Source organism: Mustela erminea, chromosome 14 (assembly GCF_009829155.1).
Source record: "Mustela erminea isolate mMusErm1 chromosome 14, mMusErm1.Pri, whole genome shotgun sequence".
Classification (NCBI taxonomy): domain Eukaryota; kingdom Metazoa; phylum Chordata; class Mammalia; order Carnivora; family Mustelidae; genus Mustela; species Mustela erminea.
In genome coordinates, this window is record NC_045627.1 from 25,507,226 (window position 1) to 25,526,475 (window position 19,250).

A 19,250-nucleotide genomic window follows, 5' to 3' on the forward strand; every position below is an offset into this window, starting at 1 on the left:
TTTTTGGTTTAAAACAACTTGTAAAACATATTATCCAATGAATTCTCACAATATGGTCTACCCAATTATCCAAAACCATTAAAGTTCACTGGTGTAAAATATTTGTGAAATCTCAGTATTACAATTCTATTTGTCAAGCCATATTCATGTCTAGTAGTTATACATAAAACAATTCTACAAAATAAACTCAAGTGTGGCAGACTCACTAAATATCCATGTGATAGATTGTATTACCCAGTTTTCCCTATTGAAATGTGAGCAGAAGTGGTATTAGTCAACTCTAGGCCAAGGTAAGTAAGGGAAGGGTATACCTTACCAACCTTTTGTTCCTGGCATAACATCAGTGAGGGCACAGTGTTCATGAAGACATAACAACAGGATGGAGGAACCAAGTATATATCTATGTTGATATGGACTTAAAATCCATGATATATTTTTAAGTAAAAAAGATAAAAGTACTGGAAGAGTATATATAAAAGGTAAACTTTCTCTTCTTACTTAAATATGGGAGGGGGGAGAGATGATTTAAAAAAAACAAAAAACAAAAAAAAAACTTTCTACCTGGAAAAATGTAGGATAAAATATAATAAACATTTTCTTAAATGTATACCTGAGCTCCCAAGGAAGAAAAAAGGAAACTCGTAGGGGTCTGAAATAAAGAGGGAACCAAAAGCGTTAAACTGAGCTATAATGTTTGGGCTTCATAAAGGTCTACTCTGAAGATCTGAACCAAAGGTTCTCTTTGGTTCTCACAGATGAAGACAGAGTTACTATACTGAAACAGGGAGAGGAAAAGAAAATCTAACTACTGAATTGTAAAAACTCTGTCATCCTCTCCCTTCCCCTACCATTACACTCTAAAAATGCCAGGGACCAAAAAAAAAAAAAAAAAAAAAAAAAAAGATGCTGCTGGGGGCCAAACTGATCAACAAAAAGACAGAAGCAACAAATAAACAAATAATATTAGGAATATAAAAGAAGTTGTATGTAATCCAACTATATTTTACTAAAACAATGACAGAAAAGTCAAGATATTAAAAAACAGAATCAGTGGTTAAAAATATATCCCTTCCCAGGGGCACATGGGTAGCTCAGTAGGTTAAGCATCCAACTCTTAGATTCAGCTCAGGTCCTGATCTCATGGCTCGTGAGATCAAGTCCTGTGTCCAGCCAGCTCCATGCTCAGCAGGAGTCTGCTTCGATATTCTCTCCCTCTGCCCCTTCTCATGCTCACACTTTCTCTCTCTTTCAAATAAACAAATAAATCTTTAAAAAAAAAATCCAGGAAAGAAGGAATGAAATGAAAAAAAAAAAAAAAGCATATTAAAAAGAAAAAAAAAAAAAGACAACTGGCTACAATGATACAGTTAAATTCTACTGAGTCCTTAAGGAGGGGCACCTGGGTGGCTTATTGTTAAGTGTCTGCCTTTGGCTCAAGTCATGATCCCAGGGTCCTGGGACTGAGCCCCACACTGGGCTCCCTGCTCAACAGGAATAAATAAATCTCTAAAAATAAAAATAAATAAATAAATAAATCTCTAAAAACGAATAGGTGAATGAATAAATAAATAAAATGAATAAATAAAATGAATAAATAAATGAATAAAATCTTTTTTTAAAAAAGCCCTTAAGGGGGGCGCCTGGGTGGCTCAGTGGGTTAAAGCCTCTGCCTTCGGCTCAGGTCATGATCCCACGGTCCTGGGATCGAGCCCCACATCGGGCTTTCTGCTCAGCGGGGAGCCTGCTTCCTCCTCTCTCTCTCTGCCTACTTGTGATCTCTGTCTGTCAAATAAATAAATAAAATCTTTAAAAAAAAAAAAAAAAAAAAGCCCTTAAGGAACAAAATCCTTATTTGATAGAAATTCTTCCATAAAATAGAAAAAGAAATGCCCCTCCTTTCATGAAGATATAAGAAATCTGATATCAAAGTTAGACAAGGAAAATATGTGAATAAAATAATTTAATCTCATTTTTGGGAATAGGTGGAAAAAATATTAAATAAAACACTAGCAAACAAAATCCAGTAATGCATATTATTAAGAAAAAATTAGAAGGACATGTACGAGTAGGTTTTACTACAAAAATGAAAGATGACAATAGATTAGAAATCTATTATGACATTTACATTAACAGATTAAAAGAGGAAACTCATAAAATCATTTCAATAGATACAGAGAGGGTAGCTGAAAAATATTCAATACCCATTCAGATCTTAAAAAGTTTCTTGAAATAAAAATAGAATGGATGTTGTGTAACTTCCCCTTTTCCCAAGAAACTAACTTCAATCAACTAGATCGGTGGGCATCCCTTGTCCACCAGTGATGGACTTAATAGTACAAGATAGTGGAGGGTAGGAAAAGTGTTGAGGTCAGGTTATTTACTTCTCTAATTTCCTCCTTCTCAGTTCATACCTTCTAGTAAAGTCACCTTCCCTTAGTTCTAGTAACCAGTGTCTCTTAATAGTACAAGATAGTGGAGGGTAGGAAAAGTGTTGAGGTAAGGTTATTTATTTCTTTAATTTCCTCCTTCTCAGTTCATACCTTCTAGTAAAGTTACCTTCCCTTAGTTCTAGTAACCACTCCCTTTCTTTGCCCTTTCAGGCCCAGAGATGATATAGCATTATCTCTTGTAGGTGGCCTTGAACTGTGACCACACCTTTGTAAACAGTCCTTTTATTAAACCGACAGAGTGTACCTTCATATTTTGACAGTCTTGACGCCCACAGAAGGCAATTTCCTTAACCTGGGAAGAAGTATCAGAAACTTAAGAGAAAGCCATACTTAAAAGGAGAAATTTAGAAGTACTTTTCTTAAATGAGAAGAAGATGCCCTTTCTTTCCCCCATCACTACTTCCATTCACCACTGTACTGGAAGTACTTAAAAGAAATATATGGATTCAAAAGGAACAATAACAGGGGCACCTGAGTGGCTCAGTAGGTTAAGCCTCTGCCTTTGGCTCAGGTCATGATATAAGGGTCCTGGGACCGAGCCCTGCATCAGGCTCTCTGCTGGGCAGGGAACCTGCTTCCCTCTCTCTCTCTATCAAATGAATAAATAAAATATTAAACAACAACAACAACAAAAACCCTTCCAATCACCATAGCTTTAACTGTCTACACAGGAAACAGTTAGAACTGTTATAGTTCAATGAGATTACTAGATAAAAGAAATACAAATATCATTCCTATATATTAGCAATCATTGGGAAACTTAATTCAAAAAAATATTTATGACAGAAACAAAAAATGAGGTACAAAGAGTAAGCTGAACAAATCATGTAAAAGACTTTTACAGAGGGAATATAAAATACATTCTTCAAAAAGGAGGGCATGTGTAGCAGTTAAAAGTACATATTCAAGAGCTAGACTGAGTACATTCAAATCCTAGGGCCATCATTAACTATTTGAATGATTTGGTAAAATTATTTCAACTAATGATGCCTTCATATGTACAGGTATAAAATGAGGATAATATAGAACCTAACTCACAGGTTTTTTCTGAGGATTAAACAAGTTAATACTGGAAAAGCATTTATATTAGTATTTGTTTTTTGTTTGGCTTGTACTGTTTCTTCTACTTCATCTAAATGAGCTAAAACTACAGAATTCTTAGAAGAAAATAAGCATAAATCTTCATGACTTTAGATATGACACCAAAAGCACAAGCAACAAAAGAAAAAACAGATGAATTGGACTTCAAATTTTTAAAACATTTGTGCTTCTAATCACTACCAAGGAAGTGAAAAGACAACCCAAAGAATGGAAGAAAATATCTGCAAATCATTTACCTGATAAGGGACTTTTATCTAAAATACATAAAGAACTAAAACTAAATTAAAAAGACCACACAATGAAAAAATAAGCAAAGGATTTGAAAAGACATTAGCCCAGAGAATAAATACACATAGTCAGTAAGTACATGAAAAGATACTCAACATCATTAGCCTTTAGGGAATTGCAAACCAAACAAACTGCAATAAAATTAGCATTGCGCTCTCAAAAACAAAAACAAAACAAAACAACAACAAAAACCACAAAAAAATAAAAACCACTTCAACACTCACTTGGATGGCCATTAAAAACAAACAAAAACCCTGACAAATATTGGTGAGGATGAGGGGAAACTGGAAACTTCATACATTGCTGGTGAAAATATAAAAAAATGGTAAAGCCCCTCTGGGACACACTGACAGTTCCTGTAGAATATTCAAATGACCCACCAATTCCAAAATTGGAAACAGGTATTCAAGCACTAATGCAGAAATGTACATAGCCAACACTATTTACAAAAGTCAAAAGATGAGAACAACCCAAATGTCCATCAGTGGGTGAATGGATAAACAAAATGGGGTATGGAAGTAAAACGGAATGTTACTTTTCCTTAAAAAGGAACAAAGTTTATGGACAATGGGGAGAGTATGTGCTTTGGTGAGTGCTGTGAAGTGTGTAAACCTGGCGATTCACCGACCTGTACCCCTGGGGATAAAAATACATTATAATATAGTTTATAAAAAAATTAAAAAAAATAAAATGAAAAAAACAAAAAAAAGGAACAAAGTACTGATGCATACTATAACGTAGATGAACTTTAAAAATATTATGCTAGGGGTACCTGGGTAATGCAGTTGGTTAAGCAATCAATTCTTGGTTTCAGCTCAGGTCATGAGACAGAGCCACAAGTTGGGCTCCACACTCAGCACAGAGTCTGCTTGACATTCTCGCTCCCTCACCCTCACCACCTCCTGCTCATGCTCTCTCTCCCTCTAAAATGAGTAAATAAATCTTTAAAAGAAAAAAACTCTACGCTAAAAAACCAGGCTAGGCCCATATTATACCTAATTCCATTTATATGAAATATCCTGTGGGCACCTGGATGGCTCAGTGGGTTAAGCCTCTGCCTTTGGCTCAGGTCATGACCCCAGGGTCCTGCAATCGAGCCCCACTTCCGGCTCTCTGCTCATCAGGGAGCCTGCTTCCTCCTCTCTCTCTGCTTGCCTCTCTGCCTACTTGTGATCTCTCTCTGTCAGATAGATAAATAAAATCTTTTAAAAAAAATTTTTATATGAAATATCCTGAATAGGTAAATCCATAGAAAGCAGATTAACAGTTGCCAGGGATGGCTTAACAGATATAGGGTTTTGTGTAATGAAAACATTTTGGAACTAGACAGAGTTGAGAGTTGAAAACACTGTGAATGCACTAAAAAGTATTCCTACTCATAGAGTTAATTAGATGTTAAGTATGCCATGTCCCTTTCCCCAAATTTAAAGATTCATAGTACGTATTAGCACATTTAAGGTTCTAAAAAAAAGTCCTGTAGTAAAAATAAAAACACTTACTTAAATTCAGCACTTCTGCAACGGGCTCTCAGTTAAGGGGTATTTATTTATTTATTTATTTTTGTCAGACAGAGAGAGAGAGAGAGAGAAAACAAGCAGGCAGAGTGGCAGGCAGAGGCAGAGAAACAGGTTCCCTGCTAAGCAAGGAGCCCAATGTGGGGACTCGATCTCAGGATCCCCCTGAGATCATGACCTGAGCTGAAGGCAGCAGCTTAACCCACTGAGCCACCCAGGTGTCCCAATTAAGGGGTTTTTAGAATGTAGGTCTAAATCCATTAATTGAAATCAATTTAGCAGATCGAAATAAGGATCTTTAAGAAATAAAGTAGACTAGGGGCACTTGGTTGGCTCAGTCAATTGGGCAGCCGACTCTTCATTTCAGCTCAGGTTATGATCTCAGGGTTGTGAGATCAAGTCCCGAGTTGGGCTCCTCACTCAGCACGAAGTCTATTCGAGTTCCTCTCCCTCTGCCTTTTCCCTACCCCCCTGCCCATGCGTGTGCTCTAAAATAAATAAATAAAATTTTAAAAATGAAGTATAATGGAAAATACTAGACTGTAGAGATACACATTATATTCATGAAGCTTTTGTTTTAGTCACATATACAATATACCAGGACATGCTGTCAAATGAATTTACCTAGTCATCAAAGAACTACGAAAAACTCTTTGAATACAATGAAACAAACCTTACCTCACTTACCATATTATAGAATTCCAGCTCTCTTGGACCCCTTGGAGGTGGCTGTAACTGTTTCAAAACTGTGCCATCTGGATGTTGCAGGATACCTATAGAACAAAAATCAGCTATTTTTTAATGCTTTGATAATGGTATACCTTGTATCACAAGATAGATGAGTTCTTAAAGTTACAGATAAATCACTTTCATAAAAATTAAGGGGTCTGTTTTCCTTATTTCAGAAATTTCAACATTTAACCAATAGATTTCAGTGCTTGTTATATGCAAAGCACCAGAACACAAATTGTGATGTGTGGTTTTATTGTCTCAAATTACTATTCCCTTTAGAGCCCTCTCAGACTTTCTAATAAATTTAGAATATATTTCTAAATTTTATAGAAATTCTTCATTAATAGTCTTTCTGGGAGAAAGTAATTTATAGTTAAACAAAAAAAATCACAAGCAGTAGTGTAAACTGATTCCACTCTTGTATACAGCAAAAAACAAATGTGTTAAAGGTGGTACTATATGAACTTCCTATTTTGTAACTTTTTAATAAGTTTTTCTCATTTATTATAAGAAACCAACTAAAAATTTTTCCTGATTCAGATGCACTACGTACAGATAGTTTGAGGGCACATAACCACTGGGAAAAGTGGGGACTGAAATCAGATACCAAGTCTGAAGCAGGAAGGGGCAACTTCTCATTATCAGCCCACTCAAAGGAGAACCCTTTTCTTAAAGCCATCACATATGTACTAGCACTGGTCCTGTCCCTATACCAACAACACTCATTACCAAATTTATATGCTAAAATCTTAAATTTTCAAATACTGAGATTTTCACCAAATCACGTGTTAGAACACAACAGGGCTCAAATAAGTATCGTAAGGAAAAAAAGAGACTATGTCAGAAAAAATTCCTTCACTGAAAAAATAAAATTAAATTAAAAAACAAAAAACAAAAAAAAAAAACTCTTGGACTTCTACTTTCACTTAAGAGACAGAAATCTAAAAATCCCATCCCAAGACTCAGGGTCAGAGGGCCTACCTAATATTGAAGCTGACCAAGACAACAAGAAACACCCCCTACAGCCTTGCATCAGGCTGGTAATTACCAAGTAAAAAGCAACAGTAGCCTACATTTGGAGAAAAGGCATGAACATGGAGAAAAATTATCTCTGAAGCATGAGTGCACAAAGAAGACATAAAGTAGAGGGTTAAACAGGAATGTTGAGAAAACTCCTCTGGCAAATCAACCCCATTCTAAACATAAGATTACAAGAGAAAAACTTCAAGCCTGAGGGGCACTAAAGGTGTTATTAGTCTGCTCTAGCTTCCATAACAAAATACTGTAGACTAAGTGGCTTAAACAACAAAAATTTATTTTTTCACAATTCTAGAGGCTGGAAGTCACAGATCAAGATGACAGCCTATTTAGCTCCCAGTGAGAATTTTCTTCCTAGCCTGTAGACAGCTGCCTTCTTATTTTTACCTCACATGGTGGAGACAGTGAGAGAAAAAACATACTCTCATGTCTCTTTTTAAAAAAGGACACTCATCCTTTTGGGTCAGGCCCACCCTTAAGCCCTCATTAATCTTAATTATCCCCACAAAGACCCTCTCCAAATACAATCATACTGAAGAAGGTTGTTCCTTCAGTGTATGAATTTGGGGCAACACAACATTCAGTTCATAACAGAAAGTAAGTATAACAAAATTCAAACTTGGCTCTATTCCGGACTAGATTGGCTCAATCACCAACACTAACTGCCTAGCAGAAGAGGTACATTCATTTCAGTTATAAATACTGTTTGCTTTCAGTCTCACATGTGATGTCCAGAATTTAATAAAATATTACAAGACATATGAAAAAGCAAGGGAAAAAAACACTACCAAAAGAAGATGCATCATATAGAAGAGTTTCAGAGATGATACAAATGTCAGAATTACCAAAGGAACTTAAATAACCACAATTAACATGTTAAAGATTATAACAGAAAAGGTAAATAACATGCATGCAAAGATGGGAAATTTCAGTACAGAAACTTAAGAGACAAATGGAATGTTAGACATGAAAAAGGGAGTGGCACCTGGGTGGCTTAGTCAGGCAAGTGTCTGCCTTCAGCTCAGGTCATGATCCCAGAGATCTGGGATCCAGTCCCCCAACAGGTTCCCTGCTCAGTGGGGAGTCTGCTCCTCTCTCCCTCTGTCCCTTCCCTGGCTTGTGTTCTCTCCTCTCTTGCTCACTCTCTCTCAAATAAAAAAAGAAATTTTAAAAAAAAGAAGAAAAAAGAATAAAGAGACAAAAACATGCTTTCCATGGGCTCATAAGCAGACAAAGTATAGAAGAGGAAGGAATCAGAATATAGAAGGAATCAAAATATAGAAGAGGAAGGAATTGCTGTTGACAGGTCAACAGCAATTACCCAAACTGAAACACAAACAGGAGAAAAAAAAAAGTGGAAAAAGTTAGAAGAAAGCATCTACAATCTGTGGAATAATATTGAACAGCCTAAGATAACTATTAGAATCCTAGAAAAAAGAAAAGGCACACTCATGTTCACTGAAGCCATTATTCACAATAGCCAAAAGTGGAAGTAACCTAAATGTCTATCAACAGATGAAAGATTTAAAAAATGTGATCTATACATATAATGGAATTATTTTTCAGCCTTCAAAAAGGAAATTCTTCATTCCATGCTACAGTATGGATGAACATGGAGGGCATATGTTAAGTGAAATGAGACAGTTACAGAAATACAAATACTGCATGATTCCACTTACATAAGGTATTTAAAGTAGTCAAACTCTTAGAAACAGCAATTACAATGCTGGTTTCCAGGTCCTGGAGGAAGGGAGAGGGGAATTTGTTGCTCAAGGAATAGAGTTTCACTTTTGCAAGATGAAAAAGTTCTGAGAGATATGTTGCACAAAAATATTTGTATAGTTAACATTACTGTACTGTGTGGTTAAAATGATTAATATGGTAAATTTAATGTTGTGGGGCCTTTTTTTTTTTTACTACAATGAAAAAATTATGTAGGTAGTGGGATTACAACTATGTAAAATAAGTGCATGTTAAAATTTCTATCTGTGGCAAGAACTTTCTAGGTAATTTTTATTTCTATTTTTGTAACTTTCTCCAGGAGTTTCTATAATAAACACACTGCTTTTATTATGAGAAAAAATATATGACATGAAAAATTCAAATATACTAAAATGATTATACATTCTATTTAATCTCAATTATGTAAACAAGTTATTGAAAAAGACGAAGGGAAAAGTTTTTAAATGACAGAAAGGGTATGAGGAAATACTTGACAAGACAATGTCTAAAATGTCCTAAAACTAATAAAAAACCTAAAAACACAGAGACAGGAATTCTAAATAGGATAGAAAATACAAACTCCTACTAGACTTTTTTTTTAAAGACTTTATTTATTTATTTGACACAGAGAGCGAGAGATCACAAGTAGGCAGACAGGCAGGCAGAGAGAGAGGGGGAAGCAGGCTCTGTGCTGAGCAGAGAGCCCGATTCGAGGCTCGATCCCAGGACCCTGACATCATGACCTGAGGTGAAGGCAGACACATAATCCACAGAGCCACCCAGGCGCCCCCAAACTCCTAGATATTTTAAATATAAAGACACAGAGGAGTTAAAAGTAAAAGGATAGGAAAAAGGACTATACTAGCAACTACCATTCATAAGAAAGTTAACATATTATTATTACCATATATCAGACTATGTTAATAATAGAGAACTCAAGAAAAAGGAATGTTATATTATGCACAAAGGGACATTTCATAAGTCAATTCATTTAGACACAGCAATCCTAAATGTATGTACCTAATAAGAACTTCAAAATAAATGAAAAAAAAAAAAAAAAAAACCCTGACAGAACTGAGAAGAGAGACAAACCTGCAATTATTCTCTCAAAAATTGATAAAAACATTAGTAGTGACACATAAAACTAAACAACAGTATCAAACAATCACATTGACAGTTACGGGATACTATATCCAACAGAATAGACATTTTTTCATGTACAAATGGAACATTTTTTCATGTACAAATGGAACATTTACCAAGACCGACCATGTGCTGAATGATTTAAAAAAAAAAAAAGTTTAAATTTAAAAGGACTGAATATTCTCTGTCCATAATGGAAATAAGATATTTGGGAAAATACCAAAGAGATGAGAAGTAAACACACTTGTAGTTAATCCATGGATCAAAATACACAAAGGAAATTAAAAAAAAATTTTAACTAAATAGTAATAAAAACTAACAACATTTGTGAAATGTACCTGAAGTACTGCTTAGTACTCAGAGGAAAATGAGTAGTTTTAAATACTTCTATTAGAAAAAAAGAAAAAGAAAGGGGGAGTTCCAACTTAAGATGCTAGAAAGAAGTAAAATATTAACCCAAAATAAGTGGAAAGGCAGGAGCAAATAAAAACAAAAACAATGAAGTAAGAATAGACAACAGGAAAAAAAAATCAATGAAAAAGATTCTCTGAGATCAATAAAGCTGATATAACTCTAGCTAGATGGAGCAAGAAAAAAACAAATTACCATAGTGAGGAATAAATGAAAGATGGGGTGTCACAATAAATGCTATAAGCATTAAAGTCATAAGACAGTTTTGAACTTCATACCAATAAATCCAACTTAAATAAAATGAATAAACTCCTTTACACATAAATTATTAAAACACAAGAAGCAGAAAACCTGAGTTGCCCTAGGTCTATGAAGAACACTGAATTAATAATTTTAAATATCTTTATAGATAACTGTAGGCCAAAATGGTTTCAACAGTAAATTCTATCAAACATTTACAGAAAAAGATAATAGCACTCTTCCCAAATTTTTTTAGAAAACAGGGAAGTGGGGAACATTTCTCCACTAATTTTATGAAACCAGCATATTCTTTTTAAAAATCCCAACAGACTTAAAAGAATATTATAGACCTCATGAACACAGTCATAAAAATATTTAATGAAACATCAGTAAACTTAATCCAGTAATATATTATCACGACCATGAGGACTTATTCCAGGAATGCAAAGTTGGTTGAAATATTTCAGTATGAGTAAATACGCTGATATTTTGGATAAGACAGAATTCTCAAAGAGAAAGAAGAGATATATAAACAGGGGAAGGTAAAGAAAAACCCTGTGGTATTAGGTTTAAATTATAGGTATAGGTATGAACCCAAATTTTAAAAATATTAAATTACGTATCTCTTAGTCCAACCTGCTTAAGGAAAACCAGCAACCATACCCAAGGACCAATGAGTATACCTAGTGCCCATACTCTGGTTTTTAAATACCATTCTTCCCTAAAGGAACCAGGTTCTTAAAGAAAAATAAGCTTCCTCCAGGGCTGGAACAGAAAAAGTACAAGATAAACACAGAACATCTTTTTTATGCTAGAAAGTGAGAAAGTGCTTCAAAAGAAAATTGGGAGGGGTGCCTGGGTGGCTCAGTGGGTTAAAGCCTCTGCCTTTGGCTCAGGTCGTCCTGGGACTGAGCCTCCCATCAGGCTTTCTGCTCAGCAGGGAGCCTGCTTTCTCCTCTCTCTCTCTGCCTGCCTCTCTGCCTGCCTCTCTGCCTACTTGTGATTTCTGTCTGTCAAATAAATAAATAAAAATCTTAAAAAAAAAAAAAAAAGGAAAAATGGGAAATGTTGAAAAGACCAAGTAACCAGCCTGAAGAAGCTCCCACTGCCCAAATTTGGGACAAGATGAGCATCAATGTAAGTAGTAACAATAATGGATAAGACCCATTGCCTGGAGTCTGCAAAAATCCTTATAATGAAAGAAAGCAAGAGAGAGAGAGAAGGGAAACCTACAATTCCCTAAAGCAGAATGCCAACTAACAAATTTAACAGGAATGACAGTTATTACCATTTTGCAACTACCACAGTAATAAGTTGGTCAAATACCGTCAATGTATGCTTATAACGCTGGATGAAAACTGAGGAACAGGATTTTAACAGTCTTCATCAGTCCTTTTTTATTCCTCTCAAATTACTTAATTACAATAGGAAAAATGAAAACTTTACAGTGGAAAACTTGGCACATATCACCTAACCAAGCTGTCAAAGTCACATCACCAGTAATGCAACTGACTTCCTGTGCTTTATAATGCTTCAAGAATACAATGTAACTCAAATAGTGTTCTGACGAAGCCTATACTCTTTAAGTATTTCACAGTTATGAAATAAAAGAAAAAAAATGAAAAACTGCTCCAAATGATAAGTAACTAAAGAGTCCTAACAACTAAATGCAACATGCAGTCTTGGATGAGGGAAATTGCTACAATGGATATTACGGGGGAAAAAAATGACAAAAGCCTAATATTAAATATTCTCAATTTGATCACTGTACCATGGTTAGGTAAGAGAATGTTCTCATTTTTAGGAATTAATTATTTAGAGGAAAAGGGGTCATAATGTCTGCAATTTAATCTTAAATGATTCTGCTAAATCATTATCAAGTAGAAAGTGATAAAGCTAATGTGGCAAAATATTAATAACAGGTAAACCTAGATGAATGGTATACATTAATTGATTATACTATTCTTGCAACTTTTCAGTTTGAAGTTTTCCCAAAATAAAATAAAAATTCCTTAAAAAAGGCAGTACAATTTATAGTAGCATCAAATACTTAGGGAAAAATCTAGCGAATCTAGCGAATGCTAGACCTCTACAATGAAAACTATGACTAAGAGAAATTTAAGAAGGCCTAAATAAATGGAGAAATCTGCTATGTTCATGTATTGGAAGATGCAAGTACGATAAAGAAATCAATTTTCACCATAGCACCCTACAGACTCAAAGCAAACACAAAAATCTTACCTTTTCTTGGGAAAAATGACAGGTTGATTTAAAATCTATATGGAAATGCAAAGGATCAGAAATCATCAAGACAATCTCAAAAAAGAAAACAGGATGCTTATTCCACCATACATTAATACTCAATTCCTCACTGAATTAAGACAATGGGATATTACTTCTATGATAAGCAAATTAATGAAAATAAATACAAGTCTAAAAGCAAATCCAAGAAATCCAGGGGTATATATGCACAATGGAGTACAACTGACTGTTAAAAAGGATGAGGAAGCACTCTATGAATTGATACTACTGATTTCTAAGATATATTAAGTTTAAAATTGAAGTGCAAAACAGTAGATGAAGTGTACTACTTTTTGTGCCAGAAAGAAAGAAAAATACAAAAATTTATATAGATCTGCATGTTCTTGCAACAAGTAACTTAGTAAGGATAAATCAGAAAACGAGACTCGTTACCTACAAAGGATGTTGAGATATGGGTGGAGTGAGAGAGAATGAAGTGATACTTCTGATAGATCTCTCTGTAAAGTTTTGAGTTTTGGAAGAATATTAATTTTATAAACATTCAAAAATACATAATTAAATAAAAATGAAGGGAGGGAACTGAATTTAAACACAAATGAATCCAACTGTTTTTCAAATAAATAATATTACTTTAGGGAAGAGGGGGGAAAATAACCAACCCCCCCTCACCCCACAAACCCCTAACCCAATAGCTTCTGAAGTGTTTCCAACCACATACCCTTAGTATAAGGGAATCTCATCTTGAATTCTTTATTCTAGGTTTGTTTTCTGTAGTAGTAGAGGTATAGAAATTCTGAAAATCACAGGAACAAGCAAAACATACAAACCAAAAAACACACACACACAAAAGAACATTAACAGTGTTGCGAGCCAGGGTTCTCACTGAGGTAGATAGGAAATACAAATTTAGAATTAGGAAAGAAAAGAACTCTGTGGTACTGGAAAGAAATTGGAAATATCAGTATAAATTATGATTTCTAAATATTTATACATTCTTCTCAGTTATGTTCTTTGGAAGGGCCAAGAAGCAGTAATACTCCAATAGCAATGAGCACATCTAGCACCCAGATCTTAGTTTCAAAATACCATTTCCCACTGAAAATGAACCAGGACTCCTGAGAGCAACTGCTGGCTCTAGAATTGGGAAGGGAAAGTATAAGTCTAAAATAACTTGTGACAGAAAGGAAGGAAGTACTCCCACTCAACAAATCTGGGACAATTTGAACACCAAAATAAATACATTCTATAATGGGTCATGACACTATAAAATAAGAATCTATGGATCCAAACTATTAATAAAGGACATATACAGGAGTAAATTGAGGGCTGTTTTTAGAATGCTGACTGTGAAAATAAATAGAGGTAGTGATAGAACTGGGGAGAAAAATCACAATTTTTCAACTTTCAGAGTAAAGACTGCTTCAGGCAAAAATCACCAATAGATGCCAAATCTAAGATGAAGTCTGAGGAGGATCTGGATATGTCCATGATCTCGAAGTGTCTCTCCACAGTTTATTAGTTGCAAAGTGAAAAATATTAACTACATGCTGGAGAAGCCAGACCACAACTGGACCAGATGATCAAAATAAATATCACTAATAATGGAGAGATGGACATTGTAGGCCTCCAGATGTGATACCTTGAGGAGAACACACTTCTATACTAATCCAGTCAGAAACGCATCACCTGAATCTTATAACCCATCAGAAATCCAAATTAAAGAACATTTCATAAAATAACTAGTTGGTATTCTTAAAAAATGACAATGTCATAAAAGATAAAGGCTGAGGAGTTGTTACAAATTAAAGGATTCTGAGAGACATGACAACTAAATGCAATAAATGATCCTTAACTAAATCCTGGACTGAGGAAAACAAGTATGATAAAAGACATTACCGGAACAGCTGACAAAATTAGAATATGGATTATGGATAAAGGCACTGTATCACTGTTAAATTTCATATATTTGATAAATATGCCATGGTTACAGAAATACACACTGACATATTACTGTATAAAGGGACAAGATATATACAACCTATCCTCAAATAGTTCCCCCCAATAAATAATATGCAAGAGAAAGAAATTCCATAAAATGTTAAGTTCTCTATACTGTCTTTGCAACTTTCCTGTAAGTCTGAAATTATTTTAAGTCAATTAGTTTTAGAACATATCTAATAAAACAGACCATAAGCCAAAATAGATAACACCAGTTTAAATACTTCTTTTACCCTAACCACCTCATTTCTATATCCTTAGATCAGGAAACAAATACAGGATTTCAATATTTGTTTGAAACTTTAAGGAATTTTGAAAGAAATTAATGGTACATGTTAAATAATAAAACAAAAAAAGGATTTCATGCTAACTTTGGTGAGCTTTGGGAATTTAAACCAAATTCCTCCCTATTAAGAATGTGAAACCTCCCTATAATGTTGCACAATGTGTTAAGTATACTATATTGCACAAAAATGTTTAATACACTATTACGGAATTGTTGGAATAAATTGTGATAGAGTCACACTATGGAATACACCAGTTTTTTTTTTTAAATATAAAGTGTATTATGAATACAAAAATATGGATATACTACATAATACAGAATTTTTAAGAAGCTGCTGATATATCGTGGCGCCTGAGTGGCTCAGTGGGCTAAGGCCTCTGTCTTTGGCTCAGGTCATATTCCCAGGGTCCTGGGATGGAGACCCCTCCCCACCACCCCTGCATTGGGCTCTCTGCTCAGCGGGGAGCCTGCTTCCTCCTCTCTCTCTCTGCCTGCCTCTCTGCCTACTTGTGATCTCTATCAAATAAATAAATAAAATCTTTAAAAAAAAAAAGTTGCTAATATATCTATTTGTACAAAAATTAGAGTTCTGTTAGTGTATTTACATATGGGCCCAGAAACAAAAACCTGAGAAGTTGCACCAGGAATAGTTACCAGTGACTACCTATAAGAGAGGGAAGAGCAGGTAGAAGGGTACTATTATACCATTTGAATTTTTTTCCTAAAAGATTATGTACTACTTTTACAATTAAAAAACCAACACTTTGTATTCTTAGATATAAGACTGAAATCATACTTCAGTGAAGAACACAAAATATTACTCTGATAGCAGAACTATAACATGTTCTTATTACTCAACTGTAACAAGATCTATTTTTACATTCAAGTACTTTTGTGCAATTGGTTTCATGTTTTTAATTTTTAATTTAACAAAGCCAACAACTTCTTTTTGGAAATAGGTAAGATAGATTATCAATCCAAAACTGAAAAACCCTTAGTTAATGGTAGTAAGAAAAATTTTAAAAGGCAAAACAAATATCCACACAATGTCTTTAAGAAAATTTACTCTGAAAATTTCAGTTGACAGCCAAGCCAAAGTATAATCTACACAAAGTACTTTACAACTGTAATTGATTTATGATAGTAGAGAGACACAATAAATTCTTGAACTTTGAATTACTGAGCATCTTGTTATCCATTTTATGAATACATAAGATTATCATCATTCAGGTGTCCTTTCATTAATAATATATGCTAGGCTGTGTAAATAACTATGAATTAAATTCAATAAAATATTTATTAGGTTGCTAGCACAGTATGTTCGAGGCATTGTGACCTAGTGATACAGACAATCCCTAGTCAAGAGTATCCTACAAAATTTTTTAAATTGAATGCAATAATAAATAAAATTAAGGACTTTTAGAATCTCAACTACTCCTTCTATTAGGTAATTTGGGTGCCAAAACAACTTTCAGCCACTGTTTGCAATGTGGTATAAAGTCACATTTAGAGTACATTTGTGAATAGGCTGAATAGGTTCACTATTACACACTTTGATAAGCAGTGGTTACACTCTCAAATGACAATCACCATTGAAATTGTGTGTATTCTGGGGTATTTTATCTATTTTCCTTTGTACATGAGTCAATCTCTAGGGACCCTTAGGAAAACAATTATTTTTTTTAAGGCTTCTAAAATACTATTAGGAATATTATCATTACAATTCATTAAAATAAATCAGTAGGTATGCAGTATAAATTTACTAACAATAATTCCATAATTACTCTCAAACTTTCAATACCAGAAGAGACACACACAAGAATGTGTCTGTGCAAAGCATCTTAAGTTGTTTCCTTACATATAGGCTAAGCACCTTGAGAACTATATTTGTTTCCTTGCCTTTGTGTACTAAAAGAACTGTCATTTTTCACTCTTTCAACATTTCTCAATTTAACTAAGCCCCAATCCCAAGACAAGGCTATGAGGATAAACAGATTTGGTCCCTAACTTAAAGGAACTCACAGTTCAGTGGGGACAAAGGCAGAGTCTACATGACATCATTAACACCTAACTTTGACCATGAAAAAAAAGAAAGGTGGGTAAAGATAAAAGCAGGAAGAAATACCGCTCTTTGAGAAATAACATACATACAAAGATTCAAACAAATACTCATCCACTTTCACAAATCCCTGTTGGATGAGTTATCTGCAAGAACAATACACGATGTACAGTGTTCTGAGGCATGACGCTTGGTTTCCCGATTCTAACACGCAGTGACGTGACTTCAGGCTTGCCACTTAACCAGGCTCAGCCTCAGTTACTCTTCTAAAAATGTCAATATTATCTTACTACCCTAAGCCCGAATCATTTTACTAACATAAACCAAACTGTATCTAATGGTTTCTAAGTCTAAGATCTGCATTACTCACATACTCATACATCAGATTCCCCAAGTAATCATGGCCCGGAGAAGCAGTGTGAGTAAACTAGGTGAATTACGGTTCCTAAACTCAACTTTTACATCACCAAGAGAACCAACTGCGATAGGTCCTACATTGTGCTTTAAACGTGGTGGGCTCACAAAATGTGTTACACAGACCATGACACGGTCTTAAAAAGATAATCAAGAATAATTGAATGCCTTAACTGTGTACCTTTCTAGTAACAGCAGGGTATATTTCCTACCACGAATTCGAGTTTCTGCATTACCGGAACCACGCCTCCTGAAAAACCCAGGCGACACCAGAAAAACCTCTCAAAGGAATGGGAAGAAAGATCCTGGGTAAGCCAATAAAACGTTCCCAGTAAATAAGTAAGTGAAATAAGCCCTGTGTTTTTTCTTCCCCTCCAGCTATGCAGCTGCACACAGGAGAGAAACACTAGATTAGCATCATCTGCATTTCATTCCTTTTCTTGTGCAATTGCTCCCCGCCTATAATAAACAGACCTTGTGCTCAGGGGAGAATTCACTTCCCCGTTCAGTGAGTTCCTATTTTTCACAAATAACCCCGTCTCCAATCAACAACCGCCCTCTTGGGAAGACCAGGCACTCCTCTCCCCCCCCACCTCCCAATGCTGGCCTGACGCCCCCCCACCCTAGAAATCTCCCCCCCCCCCCTTTCGAGCCTCTGCTGCATAGGTCTCGAGGCTACGGGGGACAGCGGAATAGGCCTGGGGTGCTGTGCGCAAACCGGAGGGGAGTCTAGCCCAGCCTGTGAGCGCCAAGCTGCCTCGGCCGGCCGGGGGCTCACACAAGCGAAAGCGGAGCGGCGAGCCCCACGCCACCCCCCACTTACCCACTTTGTCTTTCCCGTACATGTGCCCAGCCACCTGATGCGAGAGGGGCACGCATCCGTTGAGGAAGCAGAGCCTGCCGCCTGCCGGCTTCGGGGTGCCCTCGGGGGGGGCTTCGCTCACCGGTGGGGTCCGCATTTCTGGGGGGCCGGGCGCCTCAAGTCGGAGGGGGGAAGGCGGCTCCGTTGCCATAACGGAGAGCCGAAGCTGAAGGTATAGCCGCAGTGAGAGCAGGAAAAAAATAAGGCGGAAGGAGGGGGATCCGGAGAACCCGAGGGTCGCTTAGGCTTGGCCGCGAGGAGGCCCGGGGGTTCCCGCGGCTGGTGCCCGTTGAGGCCCGGGAAGGGGGCCCATGACGCCGCGGAAGCGCGAGCGCTCCCCTGCCCGACTCTCAGCGGAGCGCGGCTCCCGACTCCTGCTGCTCTGCCGCTGCGGCTACCGTTGCCGGCTCAGCCCTGGAAACCCAACCGAGCCGAGGAGCGGCGGCCGCGGCGGCGCCCCGCTCTCCCTGGGGCCCTGACGGCGAGGGCGGCCCCACCTCCTGCGCCCCCGCCCCCTCCCGCCGTCCTCCAGTCCCCTCAGCTGCCGAGCGCGTCAGCGCCGCCTGCACCGCCGCCGCAGCCGCGAGCTTCCGACTGCGCGACCCGCTGCCGCCGCTGCTACTGAGCATGCCCAGAAGCTGCCCGACGGGACCCCCTGCAGCGGGGCGGGAGCCCGGCGCAGCCAGCGCGAACCGAAGGCTACCGGATGGGGCAAGGGCCCTCGCGGTCT

At 36.7% G+C, this 19,250-nt stretch overlaps 1 protein-coding gene across 2 annotated transcripts in view; it reads right to left on the minus strand.

Moving 5' to 3' along the window:
* The window catches only part of IPMK (inositol polyphosphate multikinase), a 47,735-nt gene extending 28,596 nt beyond the window's left edge, over window positions 1-19,139 (minus strand). Inside the window, exons 1-2 of one of the 2 annotated variants that reach the window (XM_032312324.1) lie at window positions 18,482-19,139; window positions 6,032-6,126 (exon numbers count right to left, since the gene is read on the minus strand). In XM_032312324.1, the coding sequence (XP_032168215.1) occupies window positions 6,032-6,126; window positions 18,482-18,671 (285 nt within the window). In that variant the 5' untranslated portion in view covers window positions 18,672-19,139. The remainder of the gene's footprint in view (window positions 1-6,031; window positions 6,127-18,481) is intronic. The other variant, XM_032312326.1, reaches the window with a different exon arrangement.
* Window positions 19,140-19,250: the final 111 nt, after the last annotated feature.